Below are 25,827 nucleotides of genomic sequence, written 5' to 3'. Positions count from 1 at the left end.
CTGTCTGAACTCCTGGAACTTTCAACTCACATATACGTTCAAGATTGTGATTCAACAGACGCTGGTGAAGAGTCCAGGGTCTTAAAAGAGAACACCCCTGATTATTCATGCAGGCTCAATGTTTTCAGGGACTTCTGTCCATAAGAGCGTCACAGAGTTTTAAAGTTCTATGTAAATTTGCCAGAAAGATCTGTCCGATTCCATTCTAGAGGACTCCGCCATCAGTGTGCTTACATGACACTCACTCTCCACCTTTCCTTCTGGGGTTCCCCGCACACCCTGAGAACCACTGCCTATGCCCCAGCAGGGCCAGGCCAAGAGCAAGACCGCCACTGACCCGGTTCCATCCTGGGCACTGCAGTTGACATCGGCGCCATATTCAAGGAGGTGTCGTACGATGTTGAGCCAACCTCTTGCACAAGCCTCGTGCAGGGCACAGTAACCCGTGTTGTCGCGGTGGTTCACATCACAAATCTTGTTCTCCAGGCAGTACAAGACCCCTTCCTACAGAGAGAGGAGAGGAGAGGAGAGGAAATACCATCAGACCACCATACAGTGAACCTTGTAAGGGTGACCTCCCCATAGCTTGGCGGTGCCCACTTTCAAAGGCATACATCCTTGGGACCAAAAGCCCACCATGGCGCGGGCAGGCGGCAGGCAGCCTGGTGGGGGGCGAGAGTGCGTGAGAAGGGCTTGGAGATACAGACAGTGTTGTCTAAGGCTCTGCTGCACCAGTGGCCTGGCCATGGGCAAGTTACCCTTGAACTTCCAAGCTTCCACAGGGCTGCTGAGAGGATGCATTCGGATAGCGATGAAAGCCCTCAGCCCAGGGGCCGACGTGACCAGTACAGAGGTGTCACGGCTGCTAACATCTTAGATGACACATTGCCAAGCACAGACCATTCTCACTTGATGGGTCTGTTCAGTCGGTGGCAGTGAACGATAACACAAGTTTAGATAAAAGTATGGATGACCAACACTTAAAGAGAGCTTAAATCAGCCGGAGAACATTCCCCAGCTTAGAGAAGCAGGGACACCCAGGTCAGCTACATCCTCGCGCCCCCTGTTAAGACCCCAAATCAGAACCTGGGCCTCAGATGCTCTTGTCTGTATGGTAAGTAGAGTTAAAGAGAAGCTCTCTCCCTCCATCCTCGAGGAATGACACAAAATGCCTCCAATAACCCCACCCTCTATTTTGCCTCACTCCACCCTCTCGGGGCAGAATCAGTCTAATATTTTCATATTTACTCAAGTTAATGACAGGGACCTGATACACCACAGGCTTCAACCTCCACATTTCAAGAATCAAATAAAACGTTCACCGCCCCCCACCCGCCCGGAGATGTTCTGTGTCAACACTGTGCATTAGAATCACTGTTATTAACCTTATTTCTTTGGCTTGTTAAAATATTAATATGAACCACTCCCAGTAAGCAGAGCAGGAATTTATTCCATGTTTTATTACCTTAAGAAAGTTTTCAGACACATCGAAAGCATTTGCCACCAGAAAACACGTTATACTGTTTATACTGGGTAAGTCGTGCCCAGCAGAGAGCTGTCAGGTTCTGAGAGCTGGGAGTAGGCAGAACGTGCATGTGGCCCAGCACATGGTCTGCTGGGTAAGGGGGGATGGGATGGGGTCAGAACAGGCCTCCTTGTGACATCTCTCAGGTAACTCATCTGTTAAACCTAAAACGGGGGTCATTCTAGCCGCCCATAAGTGCGAGATGGGTTCTGTAAAACCTTTTATGCCCTTTGGAGGACACGCCAATCAAAGGTGACCGCTCACTTGGGAGCGAACTAGAATGTTCCATTTGCTTACCACGTGAACCTAATGGGGCATGCTGGTAAACCTGGCCATCGGTGCCCCGTTACTTCAGGTCACTGCAGCAGCTCCCTTCCAAAACAAGAGGAGGAAGAGAAAAGGCACGCCCACGAATGCGTTTCTCCGTTTACATCCCAACCTGCCAGAAAGCCCACAATCCTCTGGGCTCCCAGGCCACCTGCCCCGAGCCCTAGTATCCAGGACACCGCATGAAGCTGCTGCTCTTTTAGCAGGCCCTCACTAGCCAGACTTGAGTGGACGGCTGCAAGCTAATGAGTTGTGTGCCCCAGCCAGGGAGAGGCCCTGTCACGTGGCTCTGGGATCAGTTCTGAACGCCACCAACTGCTGTGCACAGATCAATTTACTCAACCCAGGGTTTATTTGCTGTGACAATCATGGCCTTCACCTGGAAACCTTCGTCATTACTAGGGCGGATTCAAGGGTACCTAGAAATGAAAGGCCGTCCAAGCCGATGGGTAAGTCAACTCTCTTCTCCTGGAAGATGGCAGCAAAGGCAGCAGTAGCCCCAGGGCCAGGTCAGACTTTTTGCCACGGACTGTCCTAACTCAACCACGTTGATCCCACTATTTACACGGTGCGTCTCATTTCCCCAGATGAGGACGTCTTCTGTCACCCACAGGAACCCAGGAGATAGCAGGAAAGGAAGGTAGTACTATCCTCATTCAACACTTGGAAACTGAGGCCCAGAGATATTAAACCCCAAGTTCAATTAACATGAAGTACTAGACCTATAACTCAGGTCTTTGGTACCTGGTCAGCTGGGAAGATTCAAAAGGCCCAAGAGGGCCCCAGTTAGAGGGATGCAATCCAGCTGTGACGAGCATCCCACAGGCCTTCTCCGTTGGGGGTCAAGTGGGCTAACTACACTCTCCTAGCTACGAGGGTGATGGCCTCTAAATGGATGGCAACCGTCGCCACCAACACTTTCTCTAACTGAAAGGTGAAGAGGCGGGGCGAGTCTGTCGACGCAACACATTCCTTGGTTTATTTTCTCCGCTAGAAATAAACGGGAGTGTCTGAAGGGCAGCCCAGCCATTCCCAAGCAAAGTCAAACTGCTTTTGTCGGACAGCTCTCTGTCCAGCGGCTATAAGCCGAATGCCATTACCCGCAAAATGTAACCATAAAGGCCATAAGCCCAACGTTGCTAGTTAATTAAATGCCTCATTAACTTTTTAAAAAGCATGACTTATTCAATTCATAGAAAATTTAACCATCACCGCTAAAGGCACAAGCATGTGGTTGCACACTGGCGTTTTAGCCTAAGAAATAGAAGCCTTTTTCCCAGGAGGGAAAGGTTTGAGGTCTTTGGCCACGCAAGTGATCTGTTTAACGCGGATCTGAAGCCAGAGTGTGTTGTTTCTAAACTTCCAGAACCAGATTATCATGACATAAAGCTCAGACAGCCTTTATACTGCACATGGTATCTTTGGCTAAGCAGAAGAAAATAACCAAGAATGCTGAAGACAAAACTTCAGGAAAACCCTCCCAAACCACACCCTTCTCTGGTTAAGCAAACTCTCCTTCCATTTTAAAAGGTTTAAGCTGACACATCTCCCAACTGGGCCATCATCCCAACATTTAAAATTCTGCCCAGAGAAGTCCCAGAAAGTTGGGTTCAACGTTGAAAGCGTTCATCTACTTGTCACAATGTTCAGCATCAACACTGGTGATCTGTGTAATCTACATATTGAAATTTACATTTGAAGAAAAAAACAAATCCGAGTGTAAACATTCCCAAGGCTTCCTGTGCAATCAAAGGCCAGGTAGCCTAAAACAGTATGGATCAAGTGCCCCTTGGTCCAGGCCTCAGAGCCACCAAACCAAAATGGAAACTGTCTTAGAGGACCAACGAGGGTCTTTTGACGTCTCTGGTCCCAAAGGGAGGCTGCTGGAAATGATGCCGAGTTCACAGGTGGGGCTCGGAGCCCCGCCCTCCAGGGCCGGTGCAGCAGCACCCCGCCCCCCATCTCCAGCACTTGCTGGAAGCGGGAGTCTACTTTCTCAACCCTAACCCAAAAGTTGGGGTGAGGGGTCTCCCCCCCACCTCCAGCGTTTGCTGGAAGCAAGGAGACGATCTTCTCAACCACGGGGGGTCTAGCTCAGCACTTTGTGCAACATCTGCTCTGTCCTCCTAGGCGCCCGCTCTCAGCTCCTGGGAAACCAACTGGGTGCTCCTTGGACTTCACCTGCAAGTAACTGCACCAACTACCAGAAAGTGCTCTCTAGCTAATGGAGAGGTCTCCAAGAGACGCGGAGATATAAACAACAGCACATTCAACCCACAACAACAACAAAAAACACCCCCAAACTAAGCAGAGCCCTAGTGCTTCCAACTTCCCACCCCCAGTCATGCCTTAGGGCCAAGGCAGGCACACTTCGAAGGGCTCACGGCGCTATGGACCGGGGTGGGGGGACACGACGGGGGACGGGGGCACAGAGCTGGCTGAGGGTGTGGGCGCCAGGGCTGCGGGCCAGCCTGGGTCCTGCCACCCCAGTGCTCAGCCACACCTCCACGCTCAGCCTGCTGAACCGCCTTTTACTGTCACCGTTCAACTCCCAGAGGGCTGATGCCAGCACAGAAAAATGCCTTTGCCCTGTGGGCTATTACATCCCGATTGCTCCTGACAAGTATGGTGGGGGAACTGCACAGGGCAGAGACAGTCATGTGTCTCACAGAGGTTTTGAACTGTAAAAAGGGCAATTCCAGTGTGAGCCCGTCTTGCTGAGGAACGTGGTGGGCTGTGGAGCACTGCTGGATTGCTACCTGTACAGGTATCAGCCAACCCCTCTGAGGCTCCGTTTCCTCATCCGAGAGTGGGCTAGTACTCGTTACTCCCAAGTGAAGATGTTAAAAGGGTGAAAGGAGTTACTACAGATCACACGGGCTTAGGCAGACATCAGCTATCTTTCTATGTTGCTCTAGCAATAGAGGCTATCACTGTCAACAGCCGTGCTGGGTTGGGATACAGCAGTGTGGACAGGGAGTTTTGTGCAAGGCTCAACCCCTGCTCCCCGCCCAGCAGCCCTCGGCTCCCGTGCCCTCTCAGAAAGAGACGGCTCAGGTCTGCCCCACTCCCACCCCTACTCTGCACAGACACTTCCCACCCGCTACCCCACAGGGGCATCACTCTGCCCCAGACAGCACAAGTTATTAGAGCTAATAACTACTCTCCTTCTTGCTATTCAAAATCCAAAAGGGCTCATTAAAATTCCCCTGGTCGCCAAGCCCTGGGTTAGGTCAGATTTTATATCAGAGATAAGTGAGCCGGACTGGCCGAAGCAGCCTACCTGCCTGAACGGGAACGGAACATCAGAGAGGCCTGCCTTTCTTTTCACACCACGACTGAACAAGCCACCAAAGAGCCCGCAGTGTGAGCGGGGCCAACACAAACACCCTGCTGGAACACCCAGCCCAGCCCGCCACGTGGAGGGGCCTGGGCTCTGAGACCCGCCCCCCATCCCCAGCCAGTGTGTCCCCCACCCAAGGAGCAGCAGCCGGCGGATCCTGATCCGGGGCACCCACAAGCATGCTCACCTCGTAGCCAAGCCGGGAGGCCTGCTGTAGGAGGGTTTCGCCCACGTTCTTATTGACAATAAGTCTCCGCGCTTCCGGGGGCATCGGGCGGGACTGGGTGGTCTCTGGAGGGGAGCTTGAGCACGTCAGCTGCGAGGCCTGGGAAGTTGGTAACAATTGCTGCAAACGGTCCAAGGGCTTCTGGTCCTGCTTGGCCGGCGAAAGATCATAGTCGGAACTGGGCTCAGGCTGCTTTCAAAATCTCCGGACGGTCACCTATCACGAAACCAGGCAGCGCACACATTTCAGGCTGTCCTTCCACCGCCCGCCTGGTTCGCCTCCTCCCTGAGGTACAAACCTGAGTGGAGGAAAGCACTTTTCCTCCTCTCTGTCTGGGGGAGGCGGGGCGGGGGGCAGGGGGTGCATTTTTACTGGCTGGAAACCTCACCACCACCCAGGAGACAGGTCCCCTAGGAAGGGGCAGTGACGTTCTGGGGGGAGGGGTTCAGGGAAAGGAAAGCTTTGTCCCCAGAAGCAGAGAAGTAGGCAGGCGGGACGTGCCTGCGCAGGCCCGGGGGCGGGGGAGAGCCAGGGGCAAGAGGTACCTTGCCGTCCGCGTTGTCCACGTAGGAGTCCCCTGGCAGCGGCAAGCCCCGCCTGGGCTCCTGAGGGATCAAATGCTTGGTTTTGCACGGTCGCTTCCCGGATGGTTTCTCGCTGTTGTCGGTGTATTTCTGCGGCGGGGGCGAAGGCTGCCAATCCATTTCTTCGTCCACGCACAGCACATCTGTCAGGGGGAGAAGAAGCGGGCGTCACACAGTTGTAGCCGGTGAGGAAACAAAAGCCCATTGTGAGCACGGATCGTTGGAGCAGCTTCAGTTTTTAAAGATATACCGATTATGTTTTCAAAGCACTAATATTTTAATTATCCCACATTCAACCGGCAATTAGGCTAACCCACGACACGCCAAATGGCAAGTCGCTTCAAAGGGCCGCAAGAGAGGGCAGAAGCCAGCCCTTCGTGCGCTCCCGTCCCCACCCGTGGGGGGCCTGGGGGCTCGGGACAGGGCGACTGGGGACAGCCTGAGGCTGGAATGAGGGCACTGACAAGCGCCCGGGCTCACCCAAGACTTCCCTTCCTGCCCAGCCGCGGGCTGGGTGATGAGGAGCAGCCCAGGAAGTCGCGCTCCCGTCTCACTGTCCATTCCATAAGGAAGTGTGCAGGCTGAAAGGACCTCATGAAGAAAACTCCCGCTCGCCACACGCTACTCTTGTCAACTTGGATGGCGCTCAGGTCCCCTCCAGGGCCGTTTCCCACAGAGGGCGGGTGATCCACCCTCCAGGAGCGCCCCCCGCCCCGTGCGTACCCTGTTCATTGTCACTGCATTTAAGGGACTCCTCCAACCAGCTTCTGTTGCTTTTGGCCTCTGCCCTTTTCCTGCCAGGTTTCTCTTCGGAGATGCTATTGCCCTGGGGGGTGACCGCAGGCTGAACCGCCTGGGTCACTTCCTTCCTGCCCTACCGGCCAGGTTTGCTCTCTGCTCCCGCCGTTCTCTAAGGTGCAGCAAGCGGCGCTGCTTTCTGGGATGGAGCCCTGTTAATTCAATGCACACCTCAGGTTGCTCAGCTCACTATAATGTGGCTCTTCTAAGTGGTTAGAGGAACTGTTTGTCATTTCCCTCTCAGACCAGTCCGCTAATGGAGAAACAACTACAAATTAATGAAGAAGCCCCCCGGGGCGGGCCGGGGGGGAAACAAACTGTCTTACACATCACTAACGGGTGGGGGAGGGGAGGGGTGTGGTCACTGTGTTGGCTGGAACTTGTCACCAAGTCTCGGGAGGGGGCCTATTTGCCTTTGGCCACCTTTGGGCTCCAGCCCCGGCACCTGGCTTTGGGGGGGTGGGGGGTGGGGGGTGGGGAGGTGTGAGTGGCTCCCCCCAGGGCTCCAGGGTGGGACTGGAACTTTCCACTGCTCCGCCCCAGGACTTCCGTAGGGTGCCCTGCGGGCCCGAAGCGAAACCGAGCTCACCTTTGGAGACCCGTCTCCGCTTGGCTTTCAGCAGAGAGTCCTCTGGGAGCACAGTGGTCTCAGTGTGGTTCCTATCGCCAGACACCTTGCGCTTTCTGTTCAGCCGGAGGGTGGGGCTGCGTGACGCGTCCGGGGACTCTCTGGGGGGCTCCGTGTCCATGTCCTCAGGAAGATCACTGTCTTCTGGGGCTTTGAAGGGGTCAGGTTTGCTTCCATCATAACACTCCCCTAGGGGAGGGGAGACAACCCGGAAAGGAGGGAACAAAGGTCACCAGGAGCAGGCAGGACCCCCATGCCCAAGGCAATCTGCTACCAACAGACCACCCCCCCCACCTTTGGAGACCAGGGGCCTCACACGCTGGAAGCACAAAACCCTCAGAAAGACGTCCCAAAGGAAGGACAGCTGAACACAACCAGCAAAGAAAGCAGAAAATGAGGCGCGTAGCCCACTCACAATCCATCCTTCAAGGGTCAAGGTGAGGCATCTACACCAGCCCTCTGTAGGCATGTGAGATAACTCCCTGACTGCTTAACTCTCCAAGGTGGCTTACTCTTCAAGGGGGGTGAGTGACCTCACAGTAAGATCCAACCCATCAGGGCGGAGCTACAAATTACTATGGAAACAGCTGCTAGTAAACAAAAAAGGCTGATGTCATCAAGAGACCAAATAGCCCCCAACTGCCATCTACACAGACATAGCACCAATGTTCACTTGGGTCAGCAGGGGCGAGGGGGAAGAAAAAGGATAGGGAAAGAATGGTGGGAGGCTGGGCAGCTGGGGAGACCAAGGGAAGAGGAGCCTGGCCAAGGGAAAGGAAAGGCTTCCCGGTGCACACACAAGGGTCAAGGGCAATTTCAAAGAACTCAACCAGATTGCTACAAGTCCGTCTGTCCTCTTTCCACACCCGTGGGGGGAAAAGCATTTCACTGCCATCGAGGGGCTGCTCCTATTTCCTGTCTAGGAAGAAGGCCCTCAGTGACACCAGTCACCCACCTGGCAGGTCTCCAGGCCTTCCTTCCCAGGCAACAAGCATCTAAGGACATTTCAAAGACAAGACTCCAACCCCCTTCATGGGGGGTGGGGGGCGGCGGGCAGGGCTGAACGGCTCACACCCCAGCTCCGCCTGTGCTGCTCCTGCCCCCTCTGCTCAATCTAGCATCCACTTGGGGCTTTTCCTCCAATCACTCCAGCCTAACATCACTCCTCACTTTTGCTCTAGCCAAAGAAACAGTTCAACTGCTTTGCCAGTCACATTGTTTCTAACACACAAATAATTCCATAATGATCACTGTGCTGTTAAAGAGTTCCCCGAAGATGACCCTGTGTCCATCACCGGCCGGGGGTGGGGGTGGGTGTATGAGTTTGGTATTTCGTTAACACCTGAGCTAAGCTCCCACAGCCCGTTTTTCTAGATGAAATCATGGACACAACCCTCACATGCTGCTTGCATTCCTCCTCCTCTCCCTAGACCACTTCAAGTATCACTCCCACTTCTGCCCAGCCGGCTGGTCCCCTGATCAGCCTCTCTTGGGGGGCATTCCCAGCATTTAATGGCAGTCAGTTGTGGGGATGAACCTCACCCTGGCCTGGGCTAGCCTGACCTGTGTTCTCAATGGTGGAACACACTTAGCTTTTCTCCGAGGGTATCCCAAGGTGGGACAGGTCCCCATCTACTCTTGCCGGAATGGTGGAATCACCCCAAACGCGAGGGTCTCCTGTCATGGCAGCAGGAGAAACCCCAAACTCCTGGCCTGTGCTTACGGGTGATGCAGCCCAGACTACCGCAGGCCTGGTGAAGACGGCGTGCTGCAACTCTCACTCCAGCTGCTCTGTGACCCTCTTAAACACTCGGGCAGGAATGGCGCCGCTTTTCAACTCGGCCCCCTTCACTTGTAAAGTGGGAATGTTACCGCTAGCCTCCCTCCAGGGTGGGCTTCATCATCACGGGCCGGGCTCAGCACAGAGAAAGGCTGGAAAATCCCTTTAACCAAAAGATGCCAAGACTTTCAGACCAGCCTGAACCTCAGGCCTGAAATGTAGGAAATTTTAAGAGGTGAGCCCTGCTGGTCACACCACCGGACTTCTCTGGTCCAATCAGCCTTCCCTAAAAGCTCCGTGGGAGGGGATCCACGGAGGAATGGAAGGGCTACCTTAAGAACCCCCATGTCCAATTTGAAAGTTTCTTCTTCCAAACTAGGTCCATCCACCCTTCCCCCAACCCCGGAGCCTTTTAGGGCAAAGATCTCAATTCCCCTCAGATAAGGCCCCCCAAGACCTTACGCTCGTGTGACCTTACCCAGGCCAGTAATAACCCTGAAGGACACCCACCCCGACTGCCCAAGAGACCCATGGCCACCAGCTATAGGATAGAGGCTCCGTGTCACTTGGAGCTTCTCAAAGACTGTTCTAACCACGACCCACAGGAGGACTACCCTCGAGGGCAAAGGAGATGGGGAGATAAATAGACACACGGGGATCCTAACCATCAGGCTTTGCCATCATTGCTACTTTTGGCCCTTCTAAAAGTGGGAAGCCATGTGCCCTTGGTCACCCAGTCTAAGCAAGATGTGAACGTGGTCCCTGCAGCATGGTCCTATGACTCACAGCACATATATCCCAAATTCATTATGGTTGTACCATAGCATCACCTCACAGAAGCAATCACCACAGCAACATTTACAAGTCACTGTGGCAGCAAAGCACCCTCACCACGGTTGAGCCATGCCCAGTGAGGCCTAAACAAGGTGAGAGGGTTCTGAGTTGCTGGAAGGCTCCCCAGGATTAAAATCCCCTTCTCTGTAGCTTAACTATAATAGCACCTCCAGTCAGGGCTAACCTTGTTAAAAGTTACACCCGCTACAGAAGGAGTGCAGGGGATCTCTGTTCCAAAGTAGTTGACAAACGTGCAGGTGCTCAGCTGGAAGAGAAGTTCCCTGAACAAAGAAGTTTCATGAAGCCCCTTGACTGAGGCTTCCTCCAGCTCCTGGCCAGGCACTGCCACTGAGCAGGTCCTAGGCCTGTCCCAGCCAAGTGGTTGGCAAGGGAGATGGTTACTCCAAGTTTGAGAAGGAAGGGACCAATGCCTCCTGGCCCCGCCCCATCTTCAAATGCCACTGAGGGTTCCTAGTGATGAACTTCCAAGTCTGAGGAACCTCCAAACTCATTTGGTGAACTTCCAAAATAAAAATGTCACTCAGCCACCCATGTGATCATAAAGAATAAATGAGTATCTCGGCCACTGTGTTTTCAAGTTAATTCCTTTTTTATTTTTTTTTTTTTTTTTTTTTTTTTTTTTTTTTTTTTTTCTGTACGCGGGCCTCTCATTGCTGTGGCCTCTCCCGTTGCGGAGCACAGGCTCCGGACACACAGGCTCCGCGGCATGGCTCGCGGGCCCAGCCGCTGCGCGGCATGTGGGATCTTCCGGGATAGGGGCACGAACCCGTGTCCCCTGCATCGGCAGGCGGACTCTCAACCACTGCGCCACCAGGGAAGCCCAATTCCTTTTTTAAACAAGCCCCTAGCAACAAGATGCACCCACACCAGGACAACCAGGTCCACGCAAACAGCACCCACCACCTTGGAAGCTCCTGGTCCCTCCATGGGTAGGGGCTGCCTCAGAAGGGGGAAGGCATCTTGAAGGCGTCCTGGACCCTCTTTGTGACCCCTGCCCGCCCCAAATCCCCGCCCCAGCTCCCATGTGCTCACAGCTCGGCTCTCGGCCACACCGACACCCATGAGCAGGACCTGAGCCCATATCAGTTCAAGACATGATGGCCCAAGAACAAGAAGGCCCATTCATTTCCAGCTGAATGGAATGAACACCTGCTGTGCCTTGGATGTGGAGGCCGCAATAAGAACAGTGGCCCCTTCAGGTGACCTTTCCTGACCAGCTATTTACAAACCCCACGTCTCTACAAGACAGAGGGTGGATGGGGAACCCACCTCCGTTGCCCCAACCTTTCAAACGGAGCCCCTCACCTTCCCCAACCCTTCTCCTGCCCTCCCATGGTGGCGATTCATGGCTCACTGGGCCATGTCCCGGGTGCTCCAGGAAGAGACCCGTCGGTCGGTCTGAGATTGGAGGCAGGCGGTGGGGGGAGGGGGCTTTCAGAATCATCTGGGGCTCAGGCCCTGCTCCCCATCAGCCACACCGAGTTCTCGTCTCCACGCTCAGCAGGAACGACTGGGAAGGACGCACACAAACGTCTCTGGGAAGAAGGGCGGGTGAGGCCACTGAGACGTGAAGGGCAGCGGCCACCCTGGGTTTGGCCACGTTGCTGGAGAGAAGGGCGAGAAGACGCGAGGCCGGTTAACTGCCCGCTCCCTTCCTCCAGCCTCCCTCACCGTCCACCCAGAACAGGCAGATCCCCTCCTCAGAAAAGCGCATCCCCGTGAACTTGGCCTTGCCCACTTTTATCACCTCTCTCTGAGAAACTTCCCCAGGGGCTGAGTCATGAGGCCACTCAGGAGGGTAAGGGCTGCGTGTCAGCTGTGAGCACAGGCAAGGAGGGAGGCCTTCTTGCTGCTTTACTCCGGGGTGGCCTGGACCCTCCGTGTTTCATTCCAGTCCCGAGGGGGAGGAGCTCGGAACCGTCTACTCCAGGCACATCAAGAGCCCCATCCCTCGGGTAAGGCCGCCACTGACTAGCCACAGAAATCCCCGTCTACGGGAGCCACGTAGGACAAACCGGTCCCGGTGTGGCTTACCCAGACCCCTGGCCACAGGCCTTTGTCTGACCCCAAAGAGGAGCTGGGGGAGGGCAGTGCTCCAAGCAGCAGAGAGAAGCACACGCTGTTGCTGACCACAATTTTCCCGAACTGCATCAGGCACCCACGACCTAAGCGTGCAGGTGAACGCCGACCCTACGACTGGGTCCAAGGGCCTGGACCTCCCAAACGTGCCCACCACCCCCGACTGTCCCGTCTCAGGAGGATGTCACGCCCACCCTGTCCTCGACGTTCACCTAGGTGCCCTCACTCAGCATCACCGGTGAGGTTTCCGGGGTCCGGAGCAGGCTGCAGGCCACAAGCACGCACACTGAAGAAAGCGGGAGAAAGACCTCCACTGGCTGCCAACACATCTCATTAGCCCAGGGAGTCTCGAGGGCAAAGCCCGAAGTCAACCCCAGTGGGGGAGCAGCTGATGGGACCGCAGAGTGCGACTCGAGGCCAACACGAGCTTTCTCTCCATTTTGCCTCCAAAACAGAATACACCCCGTCGGGTAGGAAGAACGCCCTCGTCTACCCCACGCCCTTGGAGCGCGTTGTCAACGCCTAATGACTGCAGAGCCTGCCTCAGAAAACAATTATGCTCATCCTTCTGGTGCCTTCGTCAGCCCTCATCGCATTTTAACGAAACCTCTGCCTTTGGAGGGAGAATCCGAGTAGTCTCCACTCCCTCCCACAGGAGACTGTCACCCTGGAGGGTCTGGCTCTGGCTGCAAGTGTCATTCCACTGCTACCCAAAACCCGGATCCGTACCTGCTACAAAACAGAACGCGTACCTGCGACGCTGGAGGTCTTGCACTGCCATTCCTCTGCTCTGCTCTATCAGACTATTACTAACTACAGGACGAGCATTTCTCCGGACAAAGGAGATGCGTGCCAGGAAACAACACTTCATAGGTGCTTCACTCCTGGATGCCGCAACGCTCAGAAGGACACCCAGCCTTGCAATCCACAGCTGGGAAGGGTGGCCAGAGCAGCCCGTTCTCGAACAGCCAGCACCCCGACGCTGGGCCGTCGGAAGCGTATTGTTTCCTCTCACCTCCCTCGGCACTGGGAGCGGAACCGCCCCGTTCCCACCGACGTGGTACCACACGCGAGCCGCCTGGGTTCACTTACATCTCTCACTGTCGTTCTGGTTGGCAATGGCCTCCTCCAGGGCGACCGACTTTGGCTTTTTGTCCTGACTTCCTTTCAGCCTTTCCCAGTCAGCGGGGCTGAATTTGCGCACCTCGGAGTCTTTGGTCGTGGGGTGGCCACCTTCTCGCTCTTTCATCTCCAACTCTGAGAAGCGCATCACTGCACGCTACAAAGAGAACGGAGATGGAAAAAAGACACACCTTACCACCAAAGCTATTTCACTGCCCTTACCTTAAAGGAAAGTATCTTCAAACAAAAGTTTGCCCAAAACCAACCACAATTTATGATACAACTGAGATATTTTAAAATTGAACGATAAAAATGTAAGAGTGTCTATGTGTAACTAGTCACACACTCTTTATTCGTAAAGCCGTATGTATGTAGAGATATATGTGGTGTGTATGTATAGCCATACATACACTGTGGCATAGAGACAGACATTCTCTTTCGAAGGTAAATAAAACAAAACAAAAACACAACGCAAAGAAAGCAAAACAAAAGCACAAAAGAAAACAAATGCACAATGAATAAAGACGACCATGGCCCACAAACTTCCCTTTGTATATTTGGAAATGAAATTTAACTCAAAAGGTTTATGTAAGATTCTAGTAATAAAAATTTGAAGAACTGACCTCACAGTAAGCAGCAGGTAGACATAAAATACTGTCCTCTTGTAATCCTTCCATCTATGTAATTAAAATGGGCACTCAATGGATCATTTAGATAACTTCATCCATTTTTATAAGCATAAACCAATTTTTTTCTTAACATTGCAAAACAATTTGGCTTTATTTGTCTTTTAATTAAAAGTAAAACATCTTAAGGAAATTCCTATACAACATCTATCATTCACTAGCAAGTTAAATACATACTCTATCCCTTTAAGCAAGGTTTTTTTTGGGGTTTTTTTGTTTGTTTTTTTGGTGGAAAAAAAAAATTGCACGAATCTCAGAGACATGCGGCCGCTACACACCTCCACCAAGTATCACGTAAGGCATTCTAAGCAGCGCTTTTAGGTATATTTGTTAACGTACAGTAACGGCAGAGAAATCAAAGTGATTGATAGGTCAATGTCATGCAGTCTTTTAGACATCCTTCGCAATAATTAAAACTTCCGTTATCGGCATTCGAGTGGAGTTCGCTTAAAATCTACAAAATAACTTAAAGTATCCACTTACGTCCCCTTACTGGACACATTTCAAACATTTAAATTATCCTAAGCTTCATTAACCAAATCAGCCCAGTGTCCTGCCCTATCATACCCCCGGCCCCCTCCTCTTCACACATTAAAAAAACCTGACAACTGGTCAGGCTCCTGAAATTCGGGTGGCGGGGGGGCTCACCTGCAATGCCCGCTGCTCCTGGCTGAGCTGACTGGAGTCTGCGTACAGTCCGGTAGCGACACACTTGAACTGGTCGCCCACGTAACCAGCGGAGTTTGCGATTCTCTTTGCCAGCTTAGATGGCTTCGGTTTCAGAACTTTGCCATCGGTTGATCCTGCCTCGTCAGCTCCGTCTTTGGTGTAGGTGGGGGTGACGTCCACACTCGGTGGGGCACTGCCCAGGCAAAATGATTGGGGATCCTCTTGGGTTTTCCCGAAAGTGACCGCAGAGCCGTCGCTCCCCAGGGTTGGCTCCAGGAATGGAGTCGAGACCGGCGTCGCCAGGTTCTCCTTGTTGGTTACCACTGGAACATTCTCCTTGCTTAAGCCGGAAACTGGCTGGCCCGGAGCCTGTTTGAAAGTATAGGCTTTGTGGAAGTCACTGATGCGCCCCAACTCCTCTCTCAGGGCAATGAAATCCCGGTGTGGCCACATTTTACTTTTTTATTTTTAATATATGTTCACATGTTTCCATAAAGGATCCAAGGTGGCCCATAATGTAAGGACACACAATATTAGCTTTAAAAAAACATGAAAAAAAAAAAAAAAGGGAAATCATGATCCTGGAAATGGGTTGCATCCTTTTAAGGGGTGAGAATAACAGAATGAGTGAGCCAAAGATTTGGGAAAGGATCTCACATTTCCAAATGTCCAAATCTTAACATTGCACCAAGTGGGAATGTAGCCGTGGCAATATTAACCTGAGAGAGCTCTATGATCGTTGTCTTTACTCATCACTTGGTTGCAAGGTTATACATGACAGGGTAAGTGAAGGAGGGCAAGTAGACAGGTAAGAGTCACGTCCTGATTCTCAACAGAAGGGGCATCACCTCGGGAAGGGACTCCAGAATCCTACAGGAATCCTCTTGATACACTAAATCTTCTAGGTGGCCAAAGGATCTCATGGGACCCTAGCAGCCAGATGGAACTTAGAGAAGTAGCGAAAAGCTACTCAACTGAATGCAAGATATAAGACTAGGAGCAGGTCAGTGACAAGTTCAAGTGCAGATGCTGTGGAGGAGCAGTTCCCCTTGTGCTCGAGCCTCCTCAGAATGTGCAGTGGGAGGTGCAGTACCTGCTGTGTCTCACAGTGACCCTCCAGCCTCTAAACTCATCTCTCCTGGGAAGCTGAATTCAAAAAGTAAATTTAAAAAAAAGATAGGGCTTCCCTGGTGGCGCAGAGGTGGAGAGTCCGCCTGCCGATGCAGGGGACACGGGTGCGTGCCCCGGTCCGGGAAGATCCCACATGCCGCGGAGCGGCTGGGCCCGTGAGCCACGGCCGCCGAGCCTGCGCGTCCGGAGCCTGTGCTCCGCAATGGGAGAGGCCACAACAGTGAGAGGCCCGCGTACCACAAAAAATAAATAAATAAATAAATAAATTTTTAAAAAGATAAAAGTCTCTAGTAGAGAAATTTTATCAGAGCCTCGTATTAAGAGCTGTAGAGCCACAAGTTTCCCACGATACAGCCTTAGCAGAGGCTGTTAAGGCAGTGACAGAAAACTTGTACCGAGGGAAATAGCACAAGAGTTTGCCTACAATTCACAAAAATGATCCCTGCACTTGGCCTGAAGGAAATCAGCAAACTTTATAACAGCTTGTGTATTTGTATGCGGGATTGAGAATGAATTTAATTTTTTAATTTCTCTGAATTATCACATAAGATTCAGAAGATGCTCTCTCTGCCTAGAAGCCACCCCACTGGGATAACTATGCCTACGGAGTTCCTTTGCCTAGGACTCCGACTTGCTAACAGACTGGCAGCCTGGCCCCAGGGCCTGGTCGCTACTCCCAGTGCAATGGTGGATATGGTGTCAACGGTTGCAAAATCAAAGCCCCTTACATCCTCTCCATGCCTCTGTCCCGCCCCCCACCCCACTCACCATGGAAGGTTCAGGAAGCGGAAGGTGTCCTGGATGGGAACGTGGTGCTGGGACTGGTCCAGCTCATCTTCCTCATCTTCTTCATCCACATCATTATCTTTCTCATCCCAAGGAGCAGATCCAGTGGATCCTACCCGAGAAACACACACACACACACGAAGGTCAGAAGTGAGGCGCTCACGTTGCACTGTCATCCCTGCAGCTGACCCACTGTTCAAGCTAGGCACTGCCAGCACAGAGGTTCCTCGGGTTCAGTGTGCACCCTCAATGCCAAAGAGTGGGAACCAAGCGTGTTCACCCCACTCCCAGCTCCTCCTACGGAGCCCCAGTGCAAGCTCTCATCCCCTCCCCTATCCAGGAGCTGCAGACCCTACTCCCTTCTCCTAGAAATCTTTTAATTCCTACTCTAAACCGCTTTCTACACATTAGCATCCCTTCTAAGGACCCAAGGAGCACAGCTTCTCTCCTTTATAAGCTTACTGGGAAGACAGACCCTTCCCTCATGGCAGAGCCTCACTAGATTCACTGGAGGTCAAGTCTAAATTATCTGGCTCTTAGTCGGAACTTGCTAAACATTGAGTAAATATAGGGATCAGGTGGTATTCTCCTAGGAAAAATACCATACAAATTAAATGATCACTTACCCATCATTTATAAAGAGAACTTAATAGCCTTCATAATGTCATGTCAATTGATTCTTAGAACAGCCTTTGAAATACGCAGGAAAGATGAGAACCCAGATTTTATAGTGGAAGAAGCTGAGGCTCAAAAGGTTGAATGACTTGATTCAATGTCCCACAAGTAGCGGAATGGAAAGACCGAGGTTTGCAACTCAGACCTTCTAAGTTTTAATCCCTCCTTCTAAACTACCTGGCCTCTCTTCTCAGTGTTGAGTCCCAAGAGAAGTTATTTTTTATAGGACTCAATACCCCCTTTTCTTTCTAATGCTTTACTGTTCCACTGGGTGGGCAGGAAGACTGTGCTGAGTTTATATCTTTTGTTCTCTGGGTTCTTTCTAGGGACAGGATTTCTTGCTTTATTTACCAGTCTTCAACTTCGTAAGCGAGGCGACTTTCAAGTCGACTATCGCTTTCAGGGTCCAGCCCGGAACCTGGCACACTGTCCACCTTCTCCCCAGCAGCTGGGGCCTCACCTGAGGCTGGGGGATGTCACACACTTGATATATCTTCACTGGGTTCATGGGCACCTCCTTGGTGCCGTCGTACATCAGGTTGAATTCCCTGCTCTTGTTGAGCGCACAGCGGAGCTGGGCCTTCCATTTAGCTGGGTCGGGGTCGTCCACCCCTTCCTGGTACTTCCCCTGTCTGCACAGCCCAGGCCTGAGGGACAGGAAACTGCAGTGAGTGCCTGCTTGTTGCCCAGAAACACTGGAAAGTGTGCCCGCCCTCCCTCATACAGACACAGATACACACAGCCCTGCCTGACCGCCCCATCACCCCAACTCCAATTTACAGAGACTGCAGCAGAAAACACCACGCTGGGGACCAGGCAAGGCAGGGCCTGGGAGAAATTAAGCCAAATGCAAATACAGTCTTTTAAAAAGAGGAGCCTCATCTCAAGTGCTTGTGCCAGCGTCATCTGTCAAGACTACAATGGCCTTCATGAAGGGTTGGAAATAAAGAAAAGTCTGGAACAAGTATACACCAAAATACTCATGGTAACTTTTGGATAGCAAGATTTCAGGTAATTTTGTTTTGTTTTGTTGGCCTTATTTGTTTTTCACATGAATTGCTTATATAATAAGAGAAAGGGAGGTGGCGTGTGATATGAAGAATTTAGGCTTGCTGTTCCCTCTCCCTTCAGTCTTTAATCTGATGCACAAATAACTGTTGAAACCAAGTACCCTTAGGAGGAGCAGCCCATAGGAGGGCAGGAAGCACGCTCTGGGGGTTCAGCTGGCCTCAGTGCGAGGCTGAGGGCCTCAAGTCCTAATAAACTCACACCACCTGCCTTTCCCTGCTTCCTCAAACTCCCACATTGGGAACATTTTGCTGGGAACACCAGTGGCTGGTGGTCTGGGCCAAAACCAGTGTGGCCCTGCCTCTCTGGTTTTCAATTTCCAGGTCTAACAGGCATTTATGTGTCTGTTCACGGGATATCAGCCCTCCCCCACTGTTAACATATCTCAGATGTCTACACGTTCTTCAGGGCTGTGACGTATGTGCTGGTGCAGAAAAGGGGGATGTCTTTCGCAGAGGACTCAAGATCAAGAGAACGAGATGGACCGGCCAGACTGCTCCCACTTGACGTTAGGAAGATAAGGTGGCCACGTAGTTAGAATTCTGCAGGGGAACACAGTCTATATAGTCTATGGGTTTGCGGATCCACAACTTTTATTTTTTCAGTAATGCCAACCAAGCTCATAAGAGACTGACATATCATCCAGAATGCCAGTCTACTCGTTTTCAATGGGGGATAAAGCTGGTCAGTGACCAGCATGGTTAAGTCCAATAACCTGGACATAACCATGTATGATCTCAACCAGTAACTCCTGTATCTGGTTTCTAATGACAATTCCAAGAACGTAACACCCACTCAACATTTAAATCCAAATTTTCAGATGACTCCAAAGCTAAATGGAAATGATTTGATATTGAACTCTAAATTTGCATTACCTAGACTATCTCTTACCCAGGTGGGTAACCCAGAATCGACACTAAAAGGCTCCTGCTTTCCCAAAAATCACAGGGCATAAAAATGAAAAGCACTGGAAAGGCAAGACCCCCAGTGAATTTGCAAAGCTGCTCTTGTGTCTTTTTCTTTTTGACCCTGAAGCCAGGAGAAATTCTAAAAATACAAATGTATTCATTTTTAAAACTTGACTTTACTGAATAGTGTTCAGATCCCCAAGCCTACAAAAATAATTTTATTTTTTAAAAAATGCTCCCTGCCCCAAAGGAGTTTACAATCCCTTAAAGGAGACGGATGAGTCAATAGATTAGAAGTATAGATACTATGTGAACACCAGTAAAACTGCCTAATCCATAAAGAGTCGGGGGGGAGGTAGGGTTGGCCAAGTTGATCAGAATTTATGATTCTAGGGCTGAATCTTGAACATGGGTAGAAGTTAACCAGGTGAGAAGCGTGGGTCACGATACTCTAAGCAGAAGAAGCTTTATGGGCAAAGGCAGAGGCTGAAAAGCACAGTGCTTAGGGGACCTACAAGCAGTTCAGCTTGCGTGGAGGCAGCATGAGATGAAAGTCTGGGCTTGTAAGCAGGAACCATGCCAAGGAGTTTGGACCTGATTCTTAGAACACTGAGAACCACTGAGAGATTTAAGCAGGTTGTGATGGAATCAGATTTAAGTTTTAGAAAGAACCCTCTAGCTGCAGGACTGAAGAGGGTTTGAAGGGAGGCAAGGCATGAAGATACTTCATAGTCTCTACATAACCCCTAGAATAGTGTCACTAGGGTCTGGACTAAGGAGGAGGCAGTAGGGATAGAGGACACAGGTGATGAGCCGTTAGAGACGCTGACTTGACAAAGCTTGAGGACGAACTGAGTCCTTGAAGAAGGCGAGAGAGAAATCAAGGAGGATTCCCTGGTGTAGGGTTTGGGAGACTGGGTGGGTGGTGATGCTGGCCACTGAGATAGGAGCAGGTTTGGAAAGATGATTTCCCTTTGGAAATGTCGGATTTCAAGTGCCTGTGGAAGGCCTAGGGGAGAAGGCCCAGCATGCCCAGGGCAGTTGTTTATCCCCACTCACCTCTCACATCACCTGAGGGGCTCTCCCTGCCTGCCTCCAGCCTGGAAGAAGGTCCACCAGATTACTGACATCTCTGCCCTGTGGGCAAGGACCATTTCTTTTCATTTCTGTATCCCTGCTCAGGCTTTAGCACACAGTAGGTCAATGTGTATTTGTTGAATTGCCTCAAATTTACAGAAATACACTTCTTGGGGAATGAATAAGTTGCTATTACAGATGGAAGACCAGAAAAACAGCTATGAGCAGAAGGCCAAGGAGACACTGCAGAAAGTGCCGGAGGAGAAAATGCGTGCAGAACAGCAACTGCAGAGCAAACAGGTGTGGGGATGCTCCATAATCCTTGGGGCTGGGACCCCTGGGGCAGTCTGGGTGGCAAGGGAGCCAGCTGCACCACCCCCTGGAACCCCCAAGGCACCACCCCCTCCTCTGATCTCCCTCAGCGGTCCCTGGCTCTGGCCGAGCACAAGTGTGAAGAGTGGAAGAGCCAGTATGAGAGCCACCCCCAGCAGGCAACTGTCCCCTACCCTGCCAGCCCAGTAATCATGAATGCCGTCTTCCTTCTCTTTTTCACAATGTGCTACATATGGATTTTTTAAAAATGAGATTTAACCAGCTTTTAAACCTTTCTTCTTTCTAACAATATTAGTACTCTCTGACTCTCCAAATGCGCCTTTTAAAGTTGATTTAATTCATGGAAAAATCACCCTTCATACTTTCCCTTTCTTTTTTAAACCTCCCCATGGTAGTGTAATGTAGTAGAAGGAGATTTGGCCTGGGAGTTTGGACACCAGGGTTCTAGCTGCAGTAACCCACAGTTACACACGTTATATTATTAAAGAAAAAGTAACTTACAGAAATGTATGAGGCCATTATGCACATATACACAAATACATATTCACTCATACATCCATAAAAAAGTAGTCTGGAAGGTTCTATAAAATGTTAAAGGTGTTCATCCCAGGGTGGAGGAGATATACGTTAACTATATTACCCTCTTAAATTTTTACAGTAAATATATATTACTTTTATAATTTAAAAAACCAAACTTTTCATTTTTAAAAACCTAAAACATGAAAGAAAACTGGAAAACCAACAAAATTTTAAAAATCCCTAAGTCTGAGGCAACGATTTTTTTTATCCGAGTACAAGTGATGAATGAAAATACTAAGAATGGTGTGTGACACCTTAAAGTACAGAAAAAAATACAGTAAGGCAAATAGGCATTAAGATAATAGAATATAAAAAGTTACCCAGATATATTCAGACAATGGACTACTATTCCAGTAATAAAAAGAAATGAATGACTAATATGAACTACACGGATGAGTCACAACAACATGAGGAGCCAAAGAAGCCACGTGCAAAAGGGTACTTATTGTATGCTTCCATTCATATGAATTTCTAGACTAGGAAACACTAATACATAGTGAAAGCAAGCATGTCAGTGGTTGCCTGATGCCAGGCCTGGGAAACGGACTGTAAAAGGACAAGAAGGAACTTTTTGCAGGTATTGGAAGTGTTCTGTATCTTGACTTTGGCGATGACAATATAGATATACACATTTGTCAAAACTTATCAGATTACATGCTTAAAATGGGTACACCTTGTTGAATGTAATTCATACTTCAATAAAGTTGATTTTAAAGTTACATTAAAAAGTCACCGATGGGGACTTCCCTGGTGGCACAGTGGTTAAGAATTCGCCTGCGAATGCAGGGGACATGGCTTCAAGCCCTAGTCTGGGAAGATCCCACGTGCCACCGAGCCGCTAAGCCCGTGCGCCACAACTACAGAGCCTGTGCTCTAGAGCCCGTGAGCCACAACTACTGAGCCCGTGTGCCACAACTATGGAAGCCCACGTGCCTAGAGCCCATGCTCCACAACAAGAGAAGCCACCACAGTGAGAAGCCGGCGCACTGCAACAAAGACACAATGCAGCCAAAAATAAATAAATTAATAATAATTTTAAAAAAAATAGTCCCCTAGATGTCTGAGTGAGACGGAGTTCCTTTAAGCTTTCAGTCCCAGCTCTTCTCTGAAGCCTCCCCTCATGCACCCTGGCAGCATGGGACCACACTGCATCTCTTTAACACCTTGTATTTATCGGTTCCATTCAGATTTGATGCTTGAAAAGTTTTGTATATTTTATGTCTATCTTCCATTAAACTTGGTTCCTCTAAGGCAGGAACAATCATCTCTTTCATAAATTGAGACCATTACAAAAACAGAATTATGTTCCCTTTCCTCTCAATCAGGGGAATTTGAAGTAGGATTGATGAAATCCTGGAAATCATAAGCAAAAATGTCATTTCTGCATTTTTATGGCCAGAGGGTCCTGTGTTTTCATCAGATTCTTGAAGATATCACAGGGCCCAACCATGTTAAGGCTCTCTGCTTTGAATCCATGTGCTTTCACCCAGCTCTATGGTACAAGGCACCCTGCCCCTGGGGCAATCTGTCTGTGGTCCCTGCAAAGATGATAAACCCACATCAAAGACACTTACTCTTCTGCATGTCAGTAGACTCTACCGCCATCTCTTCCTCCACAACGATGTCACTGTCGCCATCTTCAAGATTCATTTCTGTCTCATCTAGAACACTGTTTTCTTCCTCTTCCTCCTCCTCATCTTCCTTGGAAACATCCTTTAATGTGGCAAGTAGTCTGTTGTAACCAGAAACTTGTTCTGGTTCACTCTGTGCTTCACTTTCAGAACTTGAAGTATCTATAAACTCTCTGACTAAAAGGAAAATGGGGATTTTGAAAACAAAAATTATATTGTTCTTGTTGCTACCCCACGACTATCATCAGGCCCACAGTGGAACCAAGTTCAGACTTTTCTAAATAAAAACTAGCTTTTCTGCAAATATGCAACCCTATCTATTCAACCAAACCTAGCACCAAATTTGTTTAAAACAGCGAATCTAGCTATGATTCTAGAAGCGCTTCCTCTTCTTTGAACTGCTAATGTTCCACATGGGAAGACAGCAAACTAAACACATGGAGCTTTAGGTTATAAGGCGATCTAACCTATGTGTCAGACATCTGGCACCTTTAAAGGAGCAACAGGAAAACTTACAACAAAAAAGTGTACTTTATTTCTGAGTCTGTGGTAATGAAATAAGACCTTTGATGATTTTGCACTCTATTTTATGTTAAGCAAACATGACATTCCCTCTTAGGATTCACCAAGAGCCCTCTGGTAAGCCTCCTTACCAGGTTCTAACAGGCTAATCTCTCAGGACAGTTTCATACTCTATACTATATTACTTATCACAATGGCATTTTAACAGACATCTGCACTTAAAACTAAGCAATATTACTAAAATATAGCTTACATCTAAAATCAAAAAGAGTGGAAACGTAGCCAAATTTTATTACCATATATAATCTTAAAAGTAACAGTCCAGAATCTACTATCATAAAGAAGGTATAAAGCATTACCAGTTGACAAGTCTGTGCTTTTGCTTCCTTTCTGGAAACCCTGAGAAGAAACAGGCAATGTTAAACTTTAACTACTAGTATGTAGCAATTAGGAAAAGTCTAATGATACAACTTTAAATGAACATGGCAGACTATACCGTTATAAATACATTATATCTATTGTCAAGTAAAAACTCCATATGCATTTGGACAGGTTTTGGAAGGATATGCCAAATAGATAATAAGAGACGAATGAAAAAGTCTAACAAGACCACATGACAAATACTACAGTCACACAGTAACAGGCTCGCATCCAAAAGATGGGAAATTTGGGCAAATAAAAGCCCTCGGGGTCCACCTTTTCTAGCAAATTTCTTAAGTAGACTATCCCTCTAACTGTTGCTAAAGCACCCCAAAGGGGTGAGATGAGCACTAAGATCATAACTGAGAGTCTGGACACTTCTAGAGGAACCCACAACTACCCAAACATTAGTTTCCTCATGCTCATTGAATAGACAGGTGATGTCGAGGGTCCTAAGCAATTCTTTTTTTTTTTTTTTTAAACTTATTTAATTTATTTATTTTTGCCTGCTATGGGTCTTCGTTGCTGCGCCCGGGCTTTCTCTAGTTGCGGCGAGAGGTAGCTTCTCTTGTTGCGGAGCAGGGGCTCTAGGCTCGCGGGCATCAGTAGTTGCACCACCCTGGCTCAGTAGTTGTGGCTCGCGGGCTCTAGAGTGCAGGCTCAATAGTTGTGGCGCACGGGCTTACTTGCACCGCGGCATGTGGGATCTTCCCGGACCAGGGCTCGAACCCCTGTCCCCTCCGTTGCCAGGCGGATTCTTAACCACTGCGCCACCAGGGAAGCCCCCAAGCAATTCTTTAAAAACATATCAAACGAAAACAAGCTTATAAAATCTCTGCCCAGTCGCCACACAGGAGGCGTGCCGTCTAGCATAAAACCACAGGCTCAACAAAGGGTAGGAAGACCGGTGAAGAACCCCATCTCAGGCGGGAAGCCGCCAGGATCCCCGGGCGAGCTAGGCCGGCGCCGGGGCAGCGTGGGACGCGGCGGGAGCTGCCCTGTCACTACCCCCGGGGCACCGGCGGACCAAACGCGGGGACACGCGGGCTCCCACCGGGAAAGGACGCCGGCAGCGCCGGGCCCAGCCTTGCCTCTCCATACCTGTCATAGAAAGGATGCTCCTCGCCGAAATCCCTTAGATGCTTCTTCTGCTTTTTAGTTAGGGAGTTGAGCAGCTGGCTCTGGCTCCGGCTCCGGCTCCGGCTCCGGCTCCGGCTCCCGCGTTTGCCCATGGGGAAGACGTCAAGTCAGCCAACCTCCAAGAATCGCGTTTTTCACCTGGAAGTAGTCTCGTCAACCCACTCACGCGGGATTGCCAACGGCGCTTTACGGCGGAAGCAGGGTGCCATAAAGCAGACCCGCTTTACGTCGCGCTTGTACGACAGGCGTTAGAACTTCCTGCTTCCCATTCCGCCCCCTAGCGAGGCTCTTTGGAAGCACGTGCACGCATGCGCAGCTTTTCTCTGAGCCCCGTCAGGCAGGCAGGCAGGGAGGCTTCGGGCTTCCCCAGGTGGGTAAATGGGTGGGTGTACTTCGTGCGTCTGTTTTGGCTGTGAGAATCAGCCTGCATAAACGTGTAGTAACTGAGATGGTTGAATGCAGTGCCTTTATATTATGCCATAATACAAATACCAACTAACATTTAAGGCTGCCGGTGCATCTCCATTCATCCTCGCAACAGTAAACAAATAGGCCTTGTTAATAAGCCTGATATTGGAGATGAGAAAGCTGATGCTTACAAAAGGTTACATACACACTAGCAAGAGAGGAGATGGAAACCTAATTCTCTCTGATGCGACCACAGGCTCTTTCCACTAGGATCTGCCACATGCGTGTGCTACGTGAAGAATGAGGACGCAAGGCTGAGATTCCCGCCCTTACCCTAACCCCCTCATTGCCTGAAAGTATCGCAAGGGCCCTTGGTAACACATCTGTCCTGGCATTTTTCATGTTATAAAAGCAAAAACACATCCAGAGAGGTAAAGTGACTTTCCTAAATCACCCGGAGAGTCGATGTTAGAGAAAGCAGTAAAACTCAATAAAGTGTCTCAAAACTGAATTGGGGCAAATTGGGA

At 50.2% G+C, this 25,827-nt stretch overlaps 2 protein-coding genes across 6 annotated transcripts; both read right to left on the bottom strand.

The window, feature by feature from the left end:
* Positions 1-347: 347 nt before the first annotated feature.
* LOC308610262 (BCL-6 corepressor-like) lies at positions 348-15,325 on the bottom strand. Of its 4 annotated transcripts, XR_014014491.1 has the most exons (7): positions 14,602-15,325; positions 13,891-13,944; positions 13,238-13,424; positions 7,393-7,620; positions 5,967-6,148; positions 5,383-5,637; positions 348-504 (listed from the first exon to the last, which is right to left on the bottom strand). XR_014014491.1 is itself a non-coding variant. In XM_081259460.1 (6 exons), exons 1-6 carry the CDS (start codon positions 15,073-15,075, stop codon positions 5,617-5,619), a joined length of 1,146 nt encoding a protein of 381 aa, XP_081115586.1. In that variant the 5' UTR covers positions 15,076-15,325; the 3' UTR covers positions 5,352-5,616. The 4 variants fall into 4 exon arrangements, 1 of the variants encoding a protein (XP_081115586.1); XR_014014492.1 differs by lacking the exon at positions 13,891-13,944; XM_081259460.1 differs by lacking the exon at positions 348-504 and having other exon boundaries at positions 5,352-5,637.
* A 2,301-nt stretch (positions 15,326-17,626) lies between these two features.
* LOC308610263 (U3 small nucleolar RNA-associated protein 25 homolog) lies at positions 17,627-25,078 on the bottom strand. Of its 2 annotated transcripts, XM_081259461.1 has the most exons (4): positions 24,854-25,078; positions 23,692-23,731; positions 22,754-22,892; positions 17,627-17,861 (listed from the first exon to the last, which is right to left on the bottom strand). In XM_081259461.1, exons 1-4 carry the CDS (start codon positions 24,982-24,984, stop codon positions 17,749-17,751), a joined length of 423 nt encoding a protein of 140 aa, XP_081115587.1. In that variant the 5' UTR covers positions 24,985-25,078; the 3' UTR covers positions 17,627-17,748. The 2 variants fall into 2 exon arrangements, 1 of the variants encoding a protein (XP_081115587.1); XR_014014494.1 differs by lacking the exon at positions 17,627-17,861 and having other exon boundaries at positions 22,815-22,987; positions 23,692-24,992.
* Positions 25,079-25,827: the final 749 nt, after the last annotated feature.

This window comes from Mesoplodon bidens (genome assembly GCF_964165515.1).
Source record: "Mesoplodon bidens genome assembly, contig: HAP1_SCAFFOLD_270, whole genome shotgun sequence".
Taxonomy (NCBI): domain Eukaryota; kingdom Metazoa; phylum Chordata; class Mammalia; order Artiodactyla; family Ziphiidae; genus Mesoplodon; species Mesoplodon bidens.
Note: the sequence above shows the minus strand (reverse complement) of the source record. Positions and strands in the feature narration are given on the sequence as shown.

Excerpts from the sequence above, each read along its gene's own strand:
- LOC308610262 (XM_081259460.1), bottom strand. The coding sequence starts at position 15,075 with ATGTGGCCACACCGGGATTTCATTGCCCTGAGAGAGGAGTTGGGGCGC. Across the intron at positions 13,945-14,601 it reads AGGAGCAGCGGGCATTGCAG|ATGGAAGGATTACAAGAGGA; the intron begins GTGAGCCCCCCC and ends TTAATTACATAG. Across the intron at positions 5,638-5,966 it reads TGGACAACGCGGACGGCAAG|GTGACCGTCCGGAGATTTTG; the intron begins GTACCTCTTGCC and ends GTTTCGTGATAG.
- LOC308610263 (XM_081259461.1), bottom strand. The coding sequence starts at position 24,984 with ATGGGCAAACGCGGGAGCCGGAGCCGGAGCCGGAGCCGGAGCCGGAGC. Across the intron at positions 22,893-23,691 it reads AAGCACAGACTTGTCAACTG|GATGTTTCCAAGGAAGATGA; the intron begins GTAATGCTTTAT and ends GCCACATTAAAG. Across the intron at positions 17,862-22,753 it reads GTCTACTGACATGCAGAAGA|GCCTGGGCTGTGCAGACAGG; the intron begins GTAAGTGTCTTT and ends CCTGTCCCTCAG.